Source organism: Vigna umbellata, chromosome 5 (assembly GCF_029865625.1).
Source record: "Vigna umbellata cultivar VRB3 chromosome 5, Vumbellata_1.0, whole genome shotgun sequence".
In the NCBI taxonomy this organism is placed as follows: domain Eukaryota; kingdom Viridiplantae; phylum Streptophyta; class Magnoliopsida; order Fabales; family Fabaceae; genus Vigna; species Vigna umbellata.
Window position 1 is genome coordinate 14044367 of NC_142169.1, and position 17649 is coordinate 14062015.

Below are 17649 nucleotides of genomic sequence, written 5' to 3' on the forward strand. Positions count from 1 at the left end.
GTTTTCTCTTAAACCTTATAAATATGTAATATAGTTTCATTTTAGGCCTTGTATTTGGCCAAGAACATTGTTTAGTTTTGTGTAGAAGGCTTGGTGTCCTTAATAGTAGCTTAGTGCATCATTAGGGCCTTAATAAGGCAATTAGTGCCTAAATCAGTTTCATTTTTGGTTCGGAAGGAGTCAACATCAAAGGAGGCTCCTTATTTAATGCTTTGACTAGTTAGTTACAAGCATAGGCTCCTCCTTTAAAGATGAATAATGCTTTGACTAATCAGTTACAAGCATGGGCTCCTCATTTAATGTTTAGGCTCTTCATTTAATGTTTTTAGACTCCTTAATTAGGAATATATGAACTCTAGCCTTTTCACCTATAAAAGGAGAGGCACCCATTGTAATAAAATTAGAACTTGATTGAATATACTAAAAACTTTGTCAAAATTGCAAGCCTCACTTTTCTTAAATTCTCATTAGGAGTTGTCTTCTACCTAGACCTCTTTTTCTTTACCCTTCAAGGTTAATCCAACCTCCTTCAAGGAAACCTTATTGAATCCGCAACATCCAAGCATCATCATCTCTTCTTCAATTGCTTTTACTACATCATGTCATTTTCATGGAGCTTCATCACTTGTTGAAAGAGCATTCTCTATCAATGTTGTACAATGTTTAATTTTAAGGGAAAAGTAACGGATAGTAAAAAGTGAATTTATGTACTCATATAAATGAGAGGTAATAGTGATACTACTTGTAATTAGTTGGAGTTAATTAGTGAAATCCTTTATAGTTTATAAATATAAACTAGATGTAGTCCTTGGGATGAACTACCAACTTGTTCACTAATTACATGTGCGTTATATATGTTTACCCTTTATCCATTTTACTTGAATAATAATGTTTTCTGTTAGCATAATTGTATCAAATATAACACGAATGGAGCCTTTAAGAGGTAATCCATGTTAAGCTTCATGTAATGACTTGTTTCGAGATTCTAAATAGGTTTTTCTTAATAGTTTTTGGACTTATGAATTATGCTTTCAGGGATTATATCTACTCTTAAAGCAGGACTCGCGACGACAATTCTTGGTTTTTAATCACTTATGAGTAGAGCTGTCAAATGAGCCCCTTTAATAAGATTTGGCCCTAACCCATGTGGGTTGGGGCCAAAAAAGCCCACAAGGCCAAAAAAACTCTTTATTAAAAAATTCCACAGGGCTAAAAACCCCTAAAGCCCTATAGGCCAGGGCCAGCCCATGGGCTTTCCTTTTTACAAAATTTAACGTCCAGAAACATAATATCATCATACAAGTAATCACAAATCATGTGTATTTTTTATCCAGCTTTCATTTTATCTTTGTTAGTAATAACTTATAACCATAATTGATTCATGTGTAATTATATTTTCTTACCAATAAAATTAATTTTCTACTTCATAACTGTTTCTATATTAATTAGTTTAATAATAATGCTTTTATACAATTATTTCTTAATTTCCAAATTTTGTTTTGATAATTTTTTCATCTTAATTTTGGTTTGTAAATTTGACTGTTCAGGGATATCTACATAAAATAGGTTTAAAAGTTAAAAAATTTAATTTAATTTGTAAAATTTTGATGGACTAACGAATTTATTTATAGATGGTAATCTATTTTGTCACTAGTTTAAATCAATATCATTCGATTAAGATTTGTGATCAAAATTACATTATTTTTAATTGGTGTGAACATGTTAAAATTTTGACTTAATAACTTTTTAACTTTTTTAATTTTCCAAATTTAATAAAATTAATATTTATTATTTACAAAGTTATATAATTCTTTTAAAAAAAAATTTATGAAATGTATAATTTAGTCATTTACATCAATTTATATCTTTTTATGTCTTTTTCATATATTTTATATTATATTCATTTGTCTTTTTTATTAGTTTCTTATTAAGAGACATTGATGTAATTTATTTATTATTATAATTATTATAATTTTTATTTATTTTATATGTTAATAATTAAATACAATAATAATTTTAATTTTAGTATTATAAATTATAACATTATATTTATTTAAAAATATTGTATCTATTATTTAATTATTTTTTATTACAATCGGCTCAATTATGATAAATAATTCAATAAAAACGATCTTTGTTGGATAAAGATAAGTATGATTTTAAAATATTAATTTAATCTAAAAGGTTAGAAAAAAAAATCTGATTTTATAACCACTAGGATTACATCTAGATCTTGTATACTAACATATATGATATTTATAAGAATTTTGCCTAACAAAGATTTTTACTAAAAAGTTAGTTCTTTTATTACGTGAAATTAATTTTAAACTTTACAAAGTTTGTGGTTTAATTTTTTAATGTATATATATCTATACAAAACATTCAACAAAAGAATTTTATATGACAAACTATAAAAAATAAAAATTTTACACCGATATTAAAAATTCATCCAATCAGTAGATTTGAATTTAAAATCTATCCATAATTAATATTTCAAAATATTTATATAGATATCAGAATTCGATTATTGAAAAATCGAATTTTCAACTGTTACTTTTATAATTTCTTTTTTGAAATTTTTTTCATTTTCTTTTAAATAAAAATAATAATAAAAAGTTTCTTTTTTAACTTTCCAAAATAATAAAATTATATATTTAAAATATACTTATAATTAAAAAATTATTTTAAATAAGTTTTTATAAAATCAATATTTATACATTTATATTTAATTAAAAAGATATTAAATATCATGTAAATTTTGAAAATTATTGAACTTGTAAAGTAAATAAAAGAAATAACTAAAAAAACATTAAAAGTGAATTAAGTTAGTTTGGAGGCTAGCCCCATCATAACCCTACCCCAGCCCACTTTATGTGGGGCTTTAGGGGTTGGGGCTTTTAAAAAGCTCCCTATTAAGTGAGCTATAAAATTGGGGCTTGATTTTAGAAGGGGTCAGGGTCAACCCATGGGCCAGGGGCTCAAATGACAACTCTACTTATGAGACTCTATTATTTTCCCCTAAACCTTTCGTGACCAGAATATTGTCCCTTAGCATCCTCATGCAAGATGAAGAAAATATTTAGATATTTGCTCTTTTTAAATTTTTATAGATCTCATAATGCATTTGGAGACAAACTTGCTAATTGAATTGTACACATATTTTATTGATTGCTAACAACTTTACATGACTAGCTCACTTTAGATAAAACCTTACAACTACGTATTAATAAATAATCGTATCATGAAACTATACAATCAATTGCATCAATATGGAATATAATTTCTGAATTTTCAATATAAAAAGAAAATTTGTAATAACGTAATTAGGGTTTTATCTAATTAGCTGCCCAGAAACCATGAAAACCTAGAGGGAAATTTAAGTGACTTGGAATTTCGATCCTGGCAACAAGGGCATTATCTGATCCTATCCTTTTTGGGTTCAAGATGACGAGGTAGCATCTATTCATTGAAACAGCATACTGCAAAACAAACAATTAATGTCAATATGTCATCATCAGAAAAAATTCCTAATCATTTTTGAAGAAAGAAGAAAGAGACATGTTAAAACCCTATTTTTTTTTTCTCTCTTTCACTATATTTAACATACTTTCTTACATATGCAAAAGTTTCATTTCACGTGACTTGACATTTATATTTTAAATAAAAATCTTGCAAGACCTTTTGTCATAAAACACCACCCACAACTTCTTCATACTAACTGAATATTTAGTTCATCAAGTCAAACGTAGTTATATGATTACTTTTACATTTGAAACATAAATCTAAATTTCCAAAACCCAAATCAGTTCAATATTTAATTAAACCTCTTTAACAAAATATATATAACTGACAAGGTTTTAAATGGAGACAAAGTTCTATGTCATGTTGTACTAAGTACATATAAAAAAATCATCTTGTCTTTCTCATTAATCATGTCTAGGGTATATTCCCTCATGGTGATACTAGGCATCTATAATTTATAATTATCAACCGTTTTTATAATTATCAACCGTTTTTGAAGAGAATATTTCATTCATGGATACCCATATGAAGTAAAGAACGTAGACGACAAATTAACGTTGATACTGACCTCAACGACAAGAAGATAGCCATCATCTTCTCCGTCACCTTTGGGAACAAAAATGGGTTCACCAATGAATCTTCTTCTTCCAGCACTCCAAGTTTGTGCAGAATCATTGTCTAGATCTAGTTTCACTACAGTGTCGAAAGGGAAACATGGTAATGTTTTTCGAGATCCTAAAGTTGTTGCTGCGTACAGATATTTGTTTTTCTTCCCGGAAAATGTTGGGTTGGTCGTCGGAAAATCTGAGGATTTCTTCCATTTCTTCATGGGCTTCACATCACATTCTTGGCAATTGTAGTCTGAATCTAATTTTATAGATACCTGCATCATGTTGTACAACATGTTGTGCAAAAGAGCAACACAATTAAATGTCGTGAACATGTTTCAACGCGTTATGATATTGACTGAAGTTTATGTGGATTTTAATGAATGCATCTTATAGTTTACCTTCTCATTTAATGAATAAATATATCATATATAGTATATCTCATATAATGAGTTTCACTAATTTTGTAAGTAAATTTTCATAATTATATGATCTAATTTATTTTATTTTCAAAAGAGTTGCACGTTTAATAATTTTATTATTAGGTTTCACATAAAATGTTACACAAAATGTGAAGTAATTAATAGCTCAAAGAATCTATTTTCTTTTGATCGTTAAAAATATTAAAAAAAATAAAAATCCCTTGGGTTGAAATTAATGGGGTGCGTAATATTCCTTTAGGCATGTTACATAAACTTTTGTTTGGTTGATATAACTAAAATATAAAAGAAAAAAGTTAGCGTATTTTTTATACTTAAAAAGAACACTCATTTTACAACTCAAGTTTAATAATATTTTATTTATTTTTAATTTAAAATCTAAAACATATTATTGTATTATTAAAGTGGGTATATATATACTTTTGTTTGTCAGTAGTATTTTCCATATTAAAAATCGTGAAATATTTGGTAAGAAACTAATATACAGGGAGACAGAAGGAATCTAAACCTGATACCTTATATTGTTTTTACCTTCTTTCTCTTCATATTATTTTTTATTTATTAAGGTTATACCTTGGATTGTTTTTATCTTCTTTCTCTTAATATTGTTTTTATTTATTAAAAATAGGAACAAGGAGAGCATTAATTAATATACCTGAACAAGATGAGGCAATAACTCAGTTCCACCTTTGACATTCATTATTGCAGGGTCTAGCTTCCTCTTTTGCCAGTCGTATCCTGATAATTAGCCCAAATAGTGCTTTTATCAGAGACACTTTTGTTTATAATTAACAAATCTACTTATTTTATTGAACATCCCATTCACATTAAGGATATTTGCCAGGGAAAAAAACTATTTATTTATTAAGAGAATAACGAGTCCGTGTACACGTTAATTGGATGTGGAATACATTAAATATTATCTTTTAATATATTTTATTGATGAGATTAAAAATTTACAGATCTACATTGGAGTATATCCTAATCCTTGCTTTCACATGTGGGTGTATTTTAAAATAACAATAATTTAAAGTTGAGACATATTAACTAAAATATTTCTATACTAAAAACATTTCCAATATTTTATTTTTGTTTTTTTTTCTTTATAAATTAAATTCATATTAGGTATGGTGCTTTGATATGGATAAATTTATTAAAACAAAAATAAATTATATAGAGATATCAAACTAAACCTGTATAACAAAATACAAAAGGAATCTCCAAACAAAATTTAAATTAATCTCAACATAAATATATCTATTAAGAAAAAATATAAATGATATAAAAATATTATTTATATTCTATCATTGTAGGAAATTTTTTAAACAATGATTAATTTTAATGACTAAAAATAATTAGTCACTATAATTTATTTTCTAAACCTCTGTAGAATAGTAGTATACATTCATGTTCTTAATTATATTTAGAGACATTTTTGGATAAAAAATAAGAGTATTTTGAAATAAAAAAATAGTATTATTTTAGAAAATTGAGGAAGTAATAGGACATACCAAATAATTTGCTGAAATTGAACCATTGGTAAGAGCAAGCAGCAGCTTGTATTTGGATGTCCAAATTCCCATGTTGATGTCTAACTTCAAAGGCATTGCCAACATGAAGGAACCACAACTGTGAAGGTGCTTCAACTGGTACTCTCCAATCTCTCTCCTTGCCCTTTTGCTTCTCTGGAAACCTTGGAATCAGGTATATAGGAGATGTGCTCTTACTTGGGTTAACTCTTAATGCTGATATCATTGGAGACATCCCATACACTGCTGCCATTGATCCTGAAAAATATTTTATTTAGAGCTTCTGTTTCACATATAACATCTCACATAACCTCAAACACAAGATCTTCATTTTCTAATGATTTTGTTTACCTCTGCACGTACTATATCGGGTACCTAGTCATATTGAAAGTCGTTGCTTAAGATTTTATCATTAATTATTTATTGATATCAATTAGGAAATTGTTATTTATTACTTTGTGATATAGGCCTGTTTTAAGTATATAAAATTTGAAAATCTTGTGTAGATTTTCGAATCAGATCTTACCTAGTACATCGAGTTTTATTCGATTGGCAAACACTATGTAGTGGGTATCTGTGAAAGCCCAATCATGGATCATCAAGTGATCTGGGATTCTGAAATTTTGCTTCTGCACTACTTTGAAATTTGAGTCGTACTCTACAGAGAACACAAAGAATAGGTCAAAATTTAACTGCAAAACCAAAACTAGATAAACATACAGAAACACCTTAACCTTTCAGAATCATTTGTCTTTCTGATTATTACTTACCCGTAAATGTAAAATTACTGCGTGGAAGCAACATGTCTTCTGCATTGCATGACACAGTGAGTAGCCTGTCTCTTCTAGAATCAACCTTGTAGTGAGACAAGAGTCTCCTTGGGGGCATCTTAAACACTCCTTTATTCCATAAAGTAAAGACAAATCAAATATTTTAGTATCATAGAATATTATAAAACCTATGACTATATAGTATTGTACGAAATCCAATGTTACATGGCTTATTATGTCAAGGTGACAGGAAAAAATATATATTTAATTTCCCCTCGGCAACTAGAATTATCGTCATAATAAACTAGTTTTGGGGCCTCACGGCTTGTAAGTACTCCAGTTAACGTGTAGCTTGGAAACTTATTCCTTTTTGTGCCACTAAAACTTAATTACAAATGAAAGTGTCATTAAATCTCATTTCTTTAAAATTTTGCTGGAAAGTATTGGAAACACTATAATGAGTTGCTTAACAAGAGTCCCATACTGCTACTGCATGTCCATTCAACCGCCAATTCCCACCCAAGTTGTTTAATTTTGGTAAGTTTGAACTTGCTTACTATATTATTCAACACCATAATCACACAGCATGGCCACCTTTCTTGTGTCTCGTAATATAATAATGGAAAAATATTTCACCTTGGTTGTGCCCATCTTGTCATGTCATATACATTTTCTGTGGACGATTCAAACTCTTTAGTTCAGGTTTCTACACTATACGTGGTTATGCCACTGCCCTACTAAATTCGTGTACATTTACTATCAAAATTTAAACCATTCAATAAAATAGAACTTATTGTGATTAAAACTATACATATAAACAGTTCTAAAGTTGAATCATATAAGTATGTTAATTAAACTCAACCGATCAATCTCTTTCATTACATATTGCAGAAAGAAAAGTCTCGAATGCAGGTACATGTAATAATTAGAAAGTGTGAATGAATACGTACCATATAATATAGGCTTCAGTATGTTGGCAGCCACCTCCCAAACATCACCACCTCTACTCTCATCATGATGATTTTCCAAATCAACAGCATCCATGATGTTGTATTGTCCAATCGTATCCAACGTACCAGCTTGGATCTCATACGGTTCCCCACCTTCCCACATGCACAGGAGTTTCCCTCCCCACTTTAGTACACTAGTGTTAGCCACATTTTTCATGACCTTAGTGTTCCCTACCTTTTTCCCACCCTTCAACACCGAAAATGGTCCTCTGTGTGTGAATTTCCACTTCTTGGTCTCGGGGTCATGTTCCTCTACATGTGCTTCCGTTCTAATGTACTTAGCCATGTATTTGACATTCTTAGTAACATTATCAAAGGTGAATGCTCTTAAGTAACCATGCCCATCCAAAGGATGAACCGTGGAGCCGTGGTCATCGGTCAAAAGCCCCGGTCCGGTTAGGTAGTACGTGCCGGCGGGGAAATCGGCCGGGATCACACCTTCCACGGTGCTCAGAGTAATGGGTCGAGTTGCTTCGGATCTTTGTGACATGAACAAGAATTGGTAGTCATAGTATGCGGCTATGGAGTCATCAGGTTCAATAGTTGGTGGAATCGGTATGGCAACCGGAATATTGGGTGTGGAAATGGATATTGCACGGGGTTTGGTCGGTGGTGTGGAGGAGGGGGTTTGGTGCACCGGAGGCGATGGCCTAATGGGTGGAGGAATGTATGTTGGGGTGTTGTGGATGGGTTTGGTCTGCATCTTTGGGAGTGACTATGGCTTTGGTGAAAGTGTTGTTGAAGGTGGAAAAGAATGTGTGCTATATATAAATGTGTACATGGAATAGTTGTTGTATGGTATTGCACTGTGAGTTTCCTTTAATTACAGATTTGCCATAATGTCTTTTGCATGGTTATTTTGGTTTGTGCTGGATCAATGTTCATGTGGGGTAGTATGTGTATATGGCAGCATTATTTAAAGTGTGGTGGACACCAAAATTCTTGTATTTCAAGTGGCAGACATGAAGCATTTTGATTTTCTCTGGTTCTACATATTTAATTTGTCTTGTTTGGTTTTACCTTATTTTTATTGGGTCGTGACCGGTGCATCATGAGTTCAAGATCTTTTCCCCTCTCCTACTATTATTTTTCTCATTGGAAGGAGCCATTTCATTATTATACAAGAGCCGCAATACAGCTTTGTGCATTTAGAGAAATGATAGTGCAGAAGATATGTCTAGAAGAGAATATTAATTATAAATGTATACACGGCCTTAAACTACTAGATTAGGGGTGGGAAAAAAATATTCAAACCGTCCACCATAAGAAAATTCTTTGGGGAAAAATATTCAAACCGTCAATTTTTTTTTTAAATTTAGTGATAAAAAATAAGACCAAATTTTTAATTAGAGACTAATTTAAAGTTTAATTTTTTTAGTCACCAATTTAAACACTAATTCATAATAGAAATATTTTAGTTACGAATTTAGATACTAATTATAACTTTTTATTTACAATAGAAACTATTTTAATTATTAATAATTTTTAGTTTATAAACTTGTATATCTAAATTGGTTACTATATTAACTAATTATTTTTAGTCACTAAAAGTGGTCATTAATCATAAAACTCGAAAAGAAAAACAAGTATTTGGTTAGTTGTATTTGGATTCGGCTTAAATGGATAAACTTATATGGATAAATGCAAATAGAAAAGGTAGAGTATAGATACTAAATTAATTAAATTTTCCTAAATACCCGACCCGACCCGGAATCACTAATTTGCTAACACCCTACTCTTCTTCTCTCCCAACTTTACTTTTTTCTATGGCCATAGTCACCACCATCACAGTGCCTTCATTTTCTACTCACACCAAGCCCTTACCTTAAGGACAATAGCTTCTTTGTCTTCAATGGGAACTACTCTATTAGTCATCACTAGTACAAAAATCACGTACAACATCGAATATTTTGGACTTTTAAAAGCGAATTCGTGAATGACGTCATATCAGAATACAACGTCGAATTTTATCAATATATGACGTTAACTGAACGCCGAATTTTGTCAATATTCGACGTTAATAATTTTTTTTTGTTTTTTTTAATTAATTCTGATCCTTTTTTACAACTCTACGAGACCTGAAAAAGAAAAAAAAACAAATTTCAGTGTTTGGTATTTTAAAAAGCATGAACTATGAACGTGAACAACAAACAAGTTCAACTAAACAAACAACAAACAAGTTTAACAAATAAGTTCTTCAAAACGAAAACGAAAACGAAAACTAACCTTCAAAAGGTAGGTTCGTCGGAATACAGTTTCGTCACAGTGAGAGAGAAAGCAGAATGCGCCTATAAAGGACAAGAACACGAAAATAATCGGTTAAAACAAACAAAAATCATACATAAAGTAATTAATTAACATGCATTTGTATCAAATGAAAGAAAGATTACATGTGATGCTCGTCGTTCGAGAAAAGTTTGAGAAAAGAAGAGGGTATCGCGCGCTAAGATAAAGTGAATGAATTTTCAATCTCCCGCTCAAATTTTTATTGAATTCACTAACTTTTTGACATCGAATTACAATTCTAAACGACGTTTAATTGCATTTATTTACAAAAATGTCATCGTTCATTTTTAACGTTGGTTATTCTGTGGTTGGACGTTGAACGCGTGACGTTATACGCTATTTTTGTACTAGTGCATAGGACAAAGTTGAAGGCATGGTGGACCTAAGGTGAAGTGCAATCTCCAGTGAAGTGTAGTGGTGCATGGTGAAGCTTGTGACGGTCTCTGGCGAGTGCACAGGGAAAAGTTGCGGAGGTCGTTGACGCGTGATTGATGAGTGCATATTTATTTCTTCATTTAACTTTTAATATTGGATTCTTAATTGGTTTTTGTACTTTAATAGAATATTTTAATTAGAATTTGTTATAATTAAGTTTATTTAGCATGAGATATAAAAACATGCTAAAAATAATTTTTTAGTTGCATAAATGTTTTTTTGGATATTTTGAAGTGCGTAAGTGTAGCTTGAGCTCATTGAGGTGTGAAAATAAATTGGTTAAAGTTTCATGACACCTTAAAGATAAATCCAAAAATAGAAAATAATCAAGATCACAAGAAGTCAATTCAAGCATAGCATGAAAACGTAAAAACATTTGGCTAAGCCAAAAAAAGGAACAGGTAACAAAAATTGGATCTTGCGGTAATAGAAAGGCTTTGATAATTGATAAATGTTTATGATTAAAGGTAATTAGGAAAAATATATTTTAAGATCTTTTATTTGATATTGTTTATTGAGGTTAGATGAATAAATTTGTTTATTCTTTTTTATTCTTATGATTTATTTTTATCTATTTCTTTTTCTTCTTAATCAAGTAAAAGTAATTATTTTTAAATTATAGTAAGTTAGCATGATGTTAAATCTACCTAACATATCAATCATATGAGTCCAAGGTTTTTTTTACTTTAGTTAAAGTTAGAAACTTTCACGTGATTGAACGAGTTTTTGCCAAAAATTGATAATGTACTTTGATTAGTGGTAGAAACTTTTACAAGAGTTAATGAAGAATGTACTTTGGTAAATTCATTTGTTTTTTACTTGATATAAGATGTAAAAGAATAAACATGATTAAGCATAGTAATATTTAATCGAGAATGTACTTTGATTGAATCTACTATGATTAATCTATAAAGTTCTTGTTTTTAATTGATAATGTATTTTGGTTAAGAGTGAGAATACTAATAAATTAATTGAGATCTTACATTGATTAATTTGAAAACTTAAGACAAAAATTAATTGAACAATAATCTTTAAATAACCAATTATGAATCCTATTTTGAAAAAAATAGTGAAATCAACCTATTTTTTATCATTGTTTTTATCTTTTCAAATCTTTTTATAAATTTATTTCTTTCTATTGATCTTTATCTTCATTATTGTTTTGTTTTACTAAACTTTTTTGTGTAATTTTTAGAAAAAACTAGTTTGTTAAGAATCAATTTCGTGTTCATTGGGAGCCGACTTAGGGTTGAATTTACCCTTTCTATTTTGTTGGCTACTATCTTAGCAATACTAAAGTTGTTATAGTTTAGTAGTATTAATTTGATCGTGTTAACCACAACGTTATCAAATTTGACACAATTGCCAGGAAACATGGTTAGCATTTTTATCATTTTGGTTTTTATTTTGTTTTTTTTATTTTAATTTTATTTTTGTCATTTTTGTTTATCACTAACTTTTTATTTTTACCTATGGTTTATTTTATTTTCTTTAGTTATTTTAATTTAGTATATTTGTTTTTCTTCATAATTTTTTTTTGAGGAATTTTGTTGAGAAATTTGCAAAACTAGTTTGGAAAATATAAGGTGCTCAAGTTGTCTGTTGAGACGCACCTATCTTTCTTGGAAGTCTACTCAACAAGCTTTCAGTTTATTTCTTTTCAGAAAACCTCCTTGAAAAATGCAAAATAATTTTTCATATGAAAATAATCAACAATGTGATTTTCAAATGAAATATGATTAATATCTTCAACAGCCATATGATTCATATGGTTATTAGCAACAAGTGTCACATTTCTGAAGGTCGCGTCTTAGGAAAGTACGCACGGCGGACAATTGTGTGACAACGAACTAATCTTCTTTGATCTATGTCGTAGGTGGCAACATAATGACAATTTTACTTAGTAGTGCAGTGACATGGTGATGAAGAGAAGCGAGAACAATGGAAAAGTTTGAGGAAGTCATGGTTGTAAGGTAATGAATATTTTCGTCTTCTTCCTTATTCGTCTCAATTTTTTCTTACCTTCATCTAGATAACCTGTCATCCGTCCACATTTAATTGGATCTAAAAGGACATAGTCAAATATGGATTTCAAATATTATATTCAGATTGTGTTGAATTGGTCTTGTTGGACCCAAATCCAACCCAACCCAATCGTGCTCAATTGTAATTTGGATAATTCCGATACTCTCCTATATACATGAGAGTAGGTTATATTCTAAACGATGTTGTGATTTTTCTAACAGCTCAAATATATTCATAGAAAATAATAATTTAAAGCTCAAATATATTCATAGAAAATAATAATTTAAATATTAATAAAGATTGCAATGGAGTTTGTGACACCCGGGCACTGACGAGGGCGGGGAGTGACGCCGGTGCAGGGAGCATGGTGCAGGGGGCACAGACAATGAGCGGCTCCTGGCAAGGCTTCCGGTGGAAGGGGTACATGAATGAATCGAACATACACCGGAATGAGAGGGATCTGGAGACTGTGTAGGTATGGGACTATACGGTTGAAGGATAGCTTAAAGGAATTGATTTGACTACTCATATCACCAAATGCATTTGCTTTTTCGGTAGCCTGACTCATAAGAACTCCATGGTTAAGCGTGCTTAGCCTGGAGTAATTCTGGGATGGGTGACCTTCTGGGAAGTTTTCCCGGAAAGTGTGCCTGGAAAGCCTGGTGGTGGTCTGTGGGGGCAGTCAACGGTCCCTGTGAGTTGCCGGGACGTTACAGATGGTATCAGAGCCTAGCCTCTCCCAGTACGGTGTGGTTCGAGGACGAACCATTCGGAAGTTGGTGGGCATGTGACACCCGGGCACTGACGAGGGCGGGGAGTGACGCCGGTGCAGGGAGCATGGTGCAGGGGGCACAGACAATGAGCGGCTCCTGGCAAGGCTTCCGGTGGAAGGGGTACATGAATGAATCGAACATACACCGGAATGAGAGGGATCTGGAGACTGTGTAGGTATGGGACTATACGGTTGAAGGATAGCTTAAAGGAATTGATTTGACTACTCATATCACCAAATGCATTTGCTTTTTCGGTAGCCTGACTCATAAGAACTCCATGGTTAAGCGTGCTTAGCCTGGAGTAATTCTGGGATGGGTGACCTTCTGGGAAGTTTTCTCGGAAAGTGTGCGAGTGAGGACAAAGCACACTGGAAAGCCTGGTGGTGGTCTGTGGGGGCAGTCAACGGTCCCTGTGAGTTGCCGGGACGTTACAGAGTTTGTTTATTATATTTTTATATGTTTATTCATGGTCCAATAAATTATAAAATATCATAAAAAATATTAACTCAATTTTTATATCTTACAATTTTTTTAAATTTTTATTAATTTTTATTAAAAATTTTATTTTTTAAATTTAGAGATCTCTTATTAAAAAATAACAACCTAACACTTGACAACCTTTCATTTTACTGAACACCTCGAGCAAAACCACCATTAACAAAGAGTGAAAGGAAGGGAATATAAAGAAAGTGTGGAACTAAATGATTGTTAAGATAAAAAAATTGAAAAAAAATGTTGTGCATAAATGATTATAGAAAGGTGTTATATATAAGCAACATAACTATAATTTTGATGGAAAAAAATTAGTGACTAAAATGAGGCTGCTGCATGATCATTTATGTAATAGGAAGATGAACATTCCTGTCTATTCATCATGATGCATGACCATTGTAACTCCATGTTTAGTTTGGTATTACATATGTTCCTGCTAGTTTTCCTTCTCACTATGATGGTTGACGAGAAAAAGGGTTCAATTTGCATTATAATATCTCAACTCTTCCACGTACATATTATAAGAATTTTTTATGTTTTATGAAATTTTTTCCATGACGATTTTGTTATACTTTAAAAATCTAAAACCAAAATCTCAAACAAATTAATTTCTTGTAATTTTTTATAATAGAAATTGCAGAAAAACTCTCCCTGAAAATTACGGTAACGGCATCAAGAAAATTAAGGCAAAGGATAGCTTTGCAATTAGCTTATTTTTTTAATTGCTCATGTTCACGACACTAGTTTGGTGCTCCATGAGTTGAGAGTCTTTAATTTTACACCCTAAACTACTTTATAATTTTTTTTAATTGAAAAAGTAATTATAGTAGTTTCTTTTATCTAAGAAGTTATAGTTGTATATTTTTATTATTAAAAGATTGTCGTATGCCAATCATTCATGGGTGTGCTAAATTGTCAAAATATAATTTTCCTTAATCTTCCTTGGTAGAGCAATTTCGAGTTATACACTTAGAGAATTGCAGTTGAGTAGAGATTATATATTTAGGAAAGAAATTGTATTTAAACAATATATTCATATAATAATTATGCAGTTAAAAGAGAAATATAAATATTGTTTATATAATAAAGAAAAAAGTGCAGTGAAAGATACTGTAGAGAATAATTTATAATTTCATGAGTTTAATCTATGATAAGATTTAAGTATACACTACTTATTGTAAAAACTTTCATATTGTCAAATTGAAATTAATAACGATTTTCATTTCATTGACACGATGCCTAGGAACTCTTTCCCTTTTTCAAAATCTACTCAGTTATATTTAATTTTCCCCTTAATTCTACAAGTAATATTTTCTATAACTCAACTTTTAATAAAAGAAAAAACAAACTTCAGTTTAGAATTTTATCATAAAGAGAACTTAACTTGGAAGATTATTAACTAAAATAGTCTTAAAACTTAAATACCGTTTTTTTATTCAATGTAAGTTTCGTTATATATATATATATATAAAAGAATGAGCAACCTTGCTACATGCCATTTTAATTCATTGATTTTGTTGTTAAATATTTTCATGCTAAACATAATTACTCTTCAAATTAATTATGAGGGTTGACGAGAAAAAGTTACAATTTGCATTATAATATATCTGAAATCCTCCACCGTATGAAGAAAATAAGGGAAAAGTAAAACACATAGCAAGAAAAGTGATATATGCACTAATTAAAATCACTTATAAACTGTGACCCGTTCATTGTCAACTTATCATTGAATGTTGTTGTAGTATATAATAAGTAACATTGTTTATGTATTGTCTACTTATCGTAGACAAACTTTTCCCACTAATCAACAAATATATAATGATTTCCATCATATGTTGTCTCCATATCATGCACCATTGATGCCAATTAGAATGGCACAAAAGAATACATTGAAAATATAAAAGGAAAATAATAATATTTAGTCATCTTCTATACTTTTCTAGTTGCACCAATTTAGAACTCCCTTTTTCAAACTAAAGTAATTTGGCTTATTAATTACAGAGGACAAGTGAAGGTTTGATTAACTTATTCTTATATTTAAGTAAAAGAATAATTTTTATTCTTCATCATTTTTAGTATTAAATTTTGGTTTCATATGCAGCTTTATTTAGATATGGTTCTTTAAAAAATTAAAAATCACAATAAAAATATATAATATTCTTAAATATTTAATGTTAAAATTATGAACACTTTTTTTAATAATATTAAAAAAAATTATAATTATAGGATAGATATTAAAACGAAAATAAGTACTTGGAACAAATATAAGAATGGAGTAGAGTGATATGAAAATTAAAATAGGATAGATATGTATATATATCCCATCTTTATACTTAATTTAAAAACCAGGTACTATCTATATTCATATTTGTACATAGTTATTATGATATTTTCAATTAAAATTGGGATGATATTAATTACTTTTCGGGGCTTGAGTTCTACTTGCCTTTCTACTTGGATCGCAAGTGTTCCTTTGGTTGGATCATCTTGGTCGCAACATTACCTTTTACTATCATATCTTCTTGAATTAGTCCAAGAACTTCAACCTCGTCTCTTCAAAGAAAACTTATAAGGTACTCCGTTTGAATTATTTTCTTGATTTTATCTTTGAGTGGCAAATACTCATCAGTAGTGTGTTCAAAGTTGCGATTATATAAACATTATGACTTATATAAGCATTATGTTCTACGGTGTTTGTGTCGTTATGGGCATTGTCAAAAAGTTTGTGTGAAGTGTCTCTTCCAAAATGCAAGAAATTGAGTAGGTTGTATCTAGTGAACTTGGAACTTTTCTACTCTTTTTCTCAAAATCTTCTTTTTCGTAAGGTACCTCAGACAAATGATTTATTTTTAGTCAGCTCTACCTTGGACCTAATCTTTTTTCTAAATTCTTTCAACTCTTCAAGTTGAATAAACTTTCCCGCTCTTTACCGTAATTCCTCCAAATCAGTTGTTGACTTCTTACATAGGCTATTTGTGAAGAGTTTTGGTCTTAGGGTTGTTAAATGTGATGTAATACCACCTTAGGGTTTCCATTTCAAATATTGATAGCTAGCTTCTGAAACATTCCATAAACGTGCACAATGACTCCTTTTTCTTTTTAAATCTTTTTAATTCTCAAACCGGATATATCCAATCATCACAAATCTTATTCAAATCAACCACTTAAACACTAAAATTTCATAAAAAAATTGAAATTAAACCTAAAATGTGGACATAAATATGAACTTATCAATCATGTGTTGATGAATCAAATAGGATTAGTGCTCTTGATCCTATAGAGGACGAGATCATCACGACTCAGTATTGGATCAAGGTGGTTCATGAAAAAGGAAAGGAAGACTATATGAGATAGAACGATTTAATGCAAATTATACATGAACAAATTATAGCTTAAAGCAGCAACCATCAACTTTCTTTGGCAAATCTATGGACCTGACCTAACTTAAGCAACAACTTTTAGTGAGTGAGGAGAAAAATGAGCGATGCCTAATATATTCTTGAATCTTTATGAAATTCCTAGTTATAAAATTTCCCCTCTTGATGTCTAATCCATAAATTCCTCAACAACATGAGCACTCTAACCAATAAGAAGAAGACCTTTAGCAAGATAATTATATGAAGGATGAAAATCTAGATTAACTACACTCTCTCTTGATTATGCACATTATTATCATATTTTAAATGTAAAACATTGTTGTTATGTATTTTAACTTAAACATTGTTCCTAAAATACTTTCTAAACTCAATTTTTTATTTC

At 30.3% G+C, this 17649-nt stretch overlaps 1 protein-coding gene across 1 annotated transcript; it reads right to left on the bottom strand.

Annotated features, from left to right (window-relative positions):
• Positions 1 to 3166: 3166 nt before the first annotated feature.
• CCD7 (carotenoid cleavage dioxygenase 7) lies at positions 3167 to 8618 on the bottom strand. Its single transcript, XM_088091530.1, has 7 exons — positions 7820 to 8618; positions 6870 to 6998; positions 6626 to 6757; positions 6082 to 6357; positions 5226 to 5308; positions 4091 to 4405; positions 3167 to 3479 (listed from the first exon to the last, which is right to left on the bottom strand). Exons 1-7 carry the CDS (start codon positions 8580 to 8582, stop codon positions 3336 to 3338), a joined length of 1842 nt encoding a protein of 613 aa, XP_087947656.1. The 5' UTR covers positions 8583 to 8618; the 3' UTR covers positions 3167 to 3335.
• Between the last annotated feature and the right edge of the window lie 9031 nt (positions 8619 to 17649).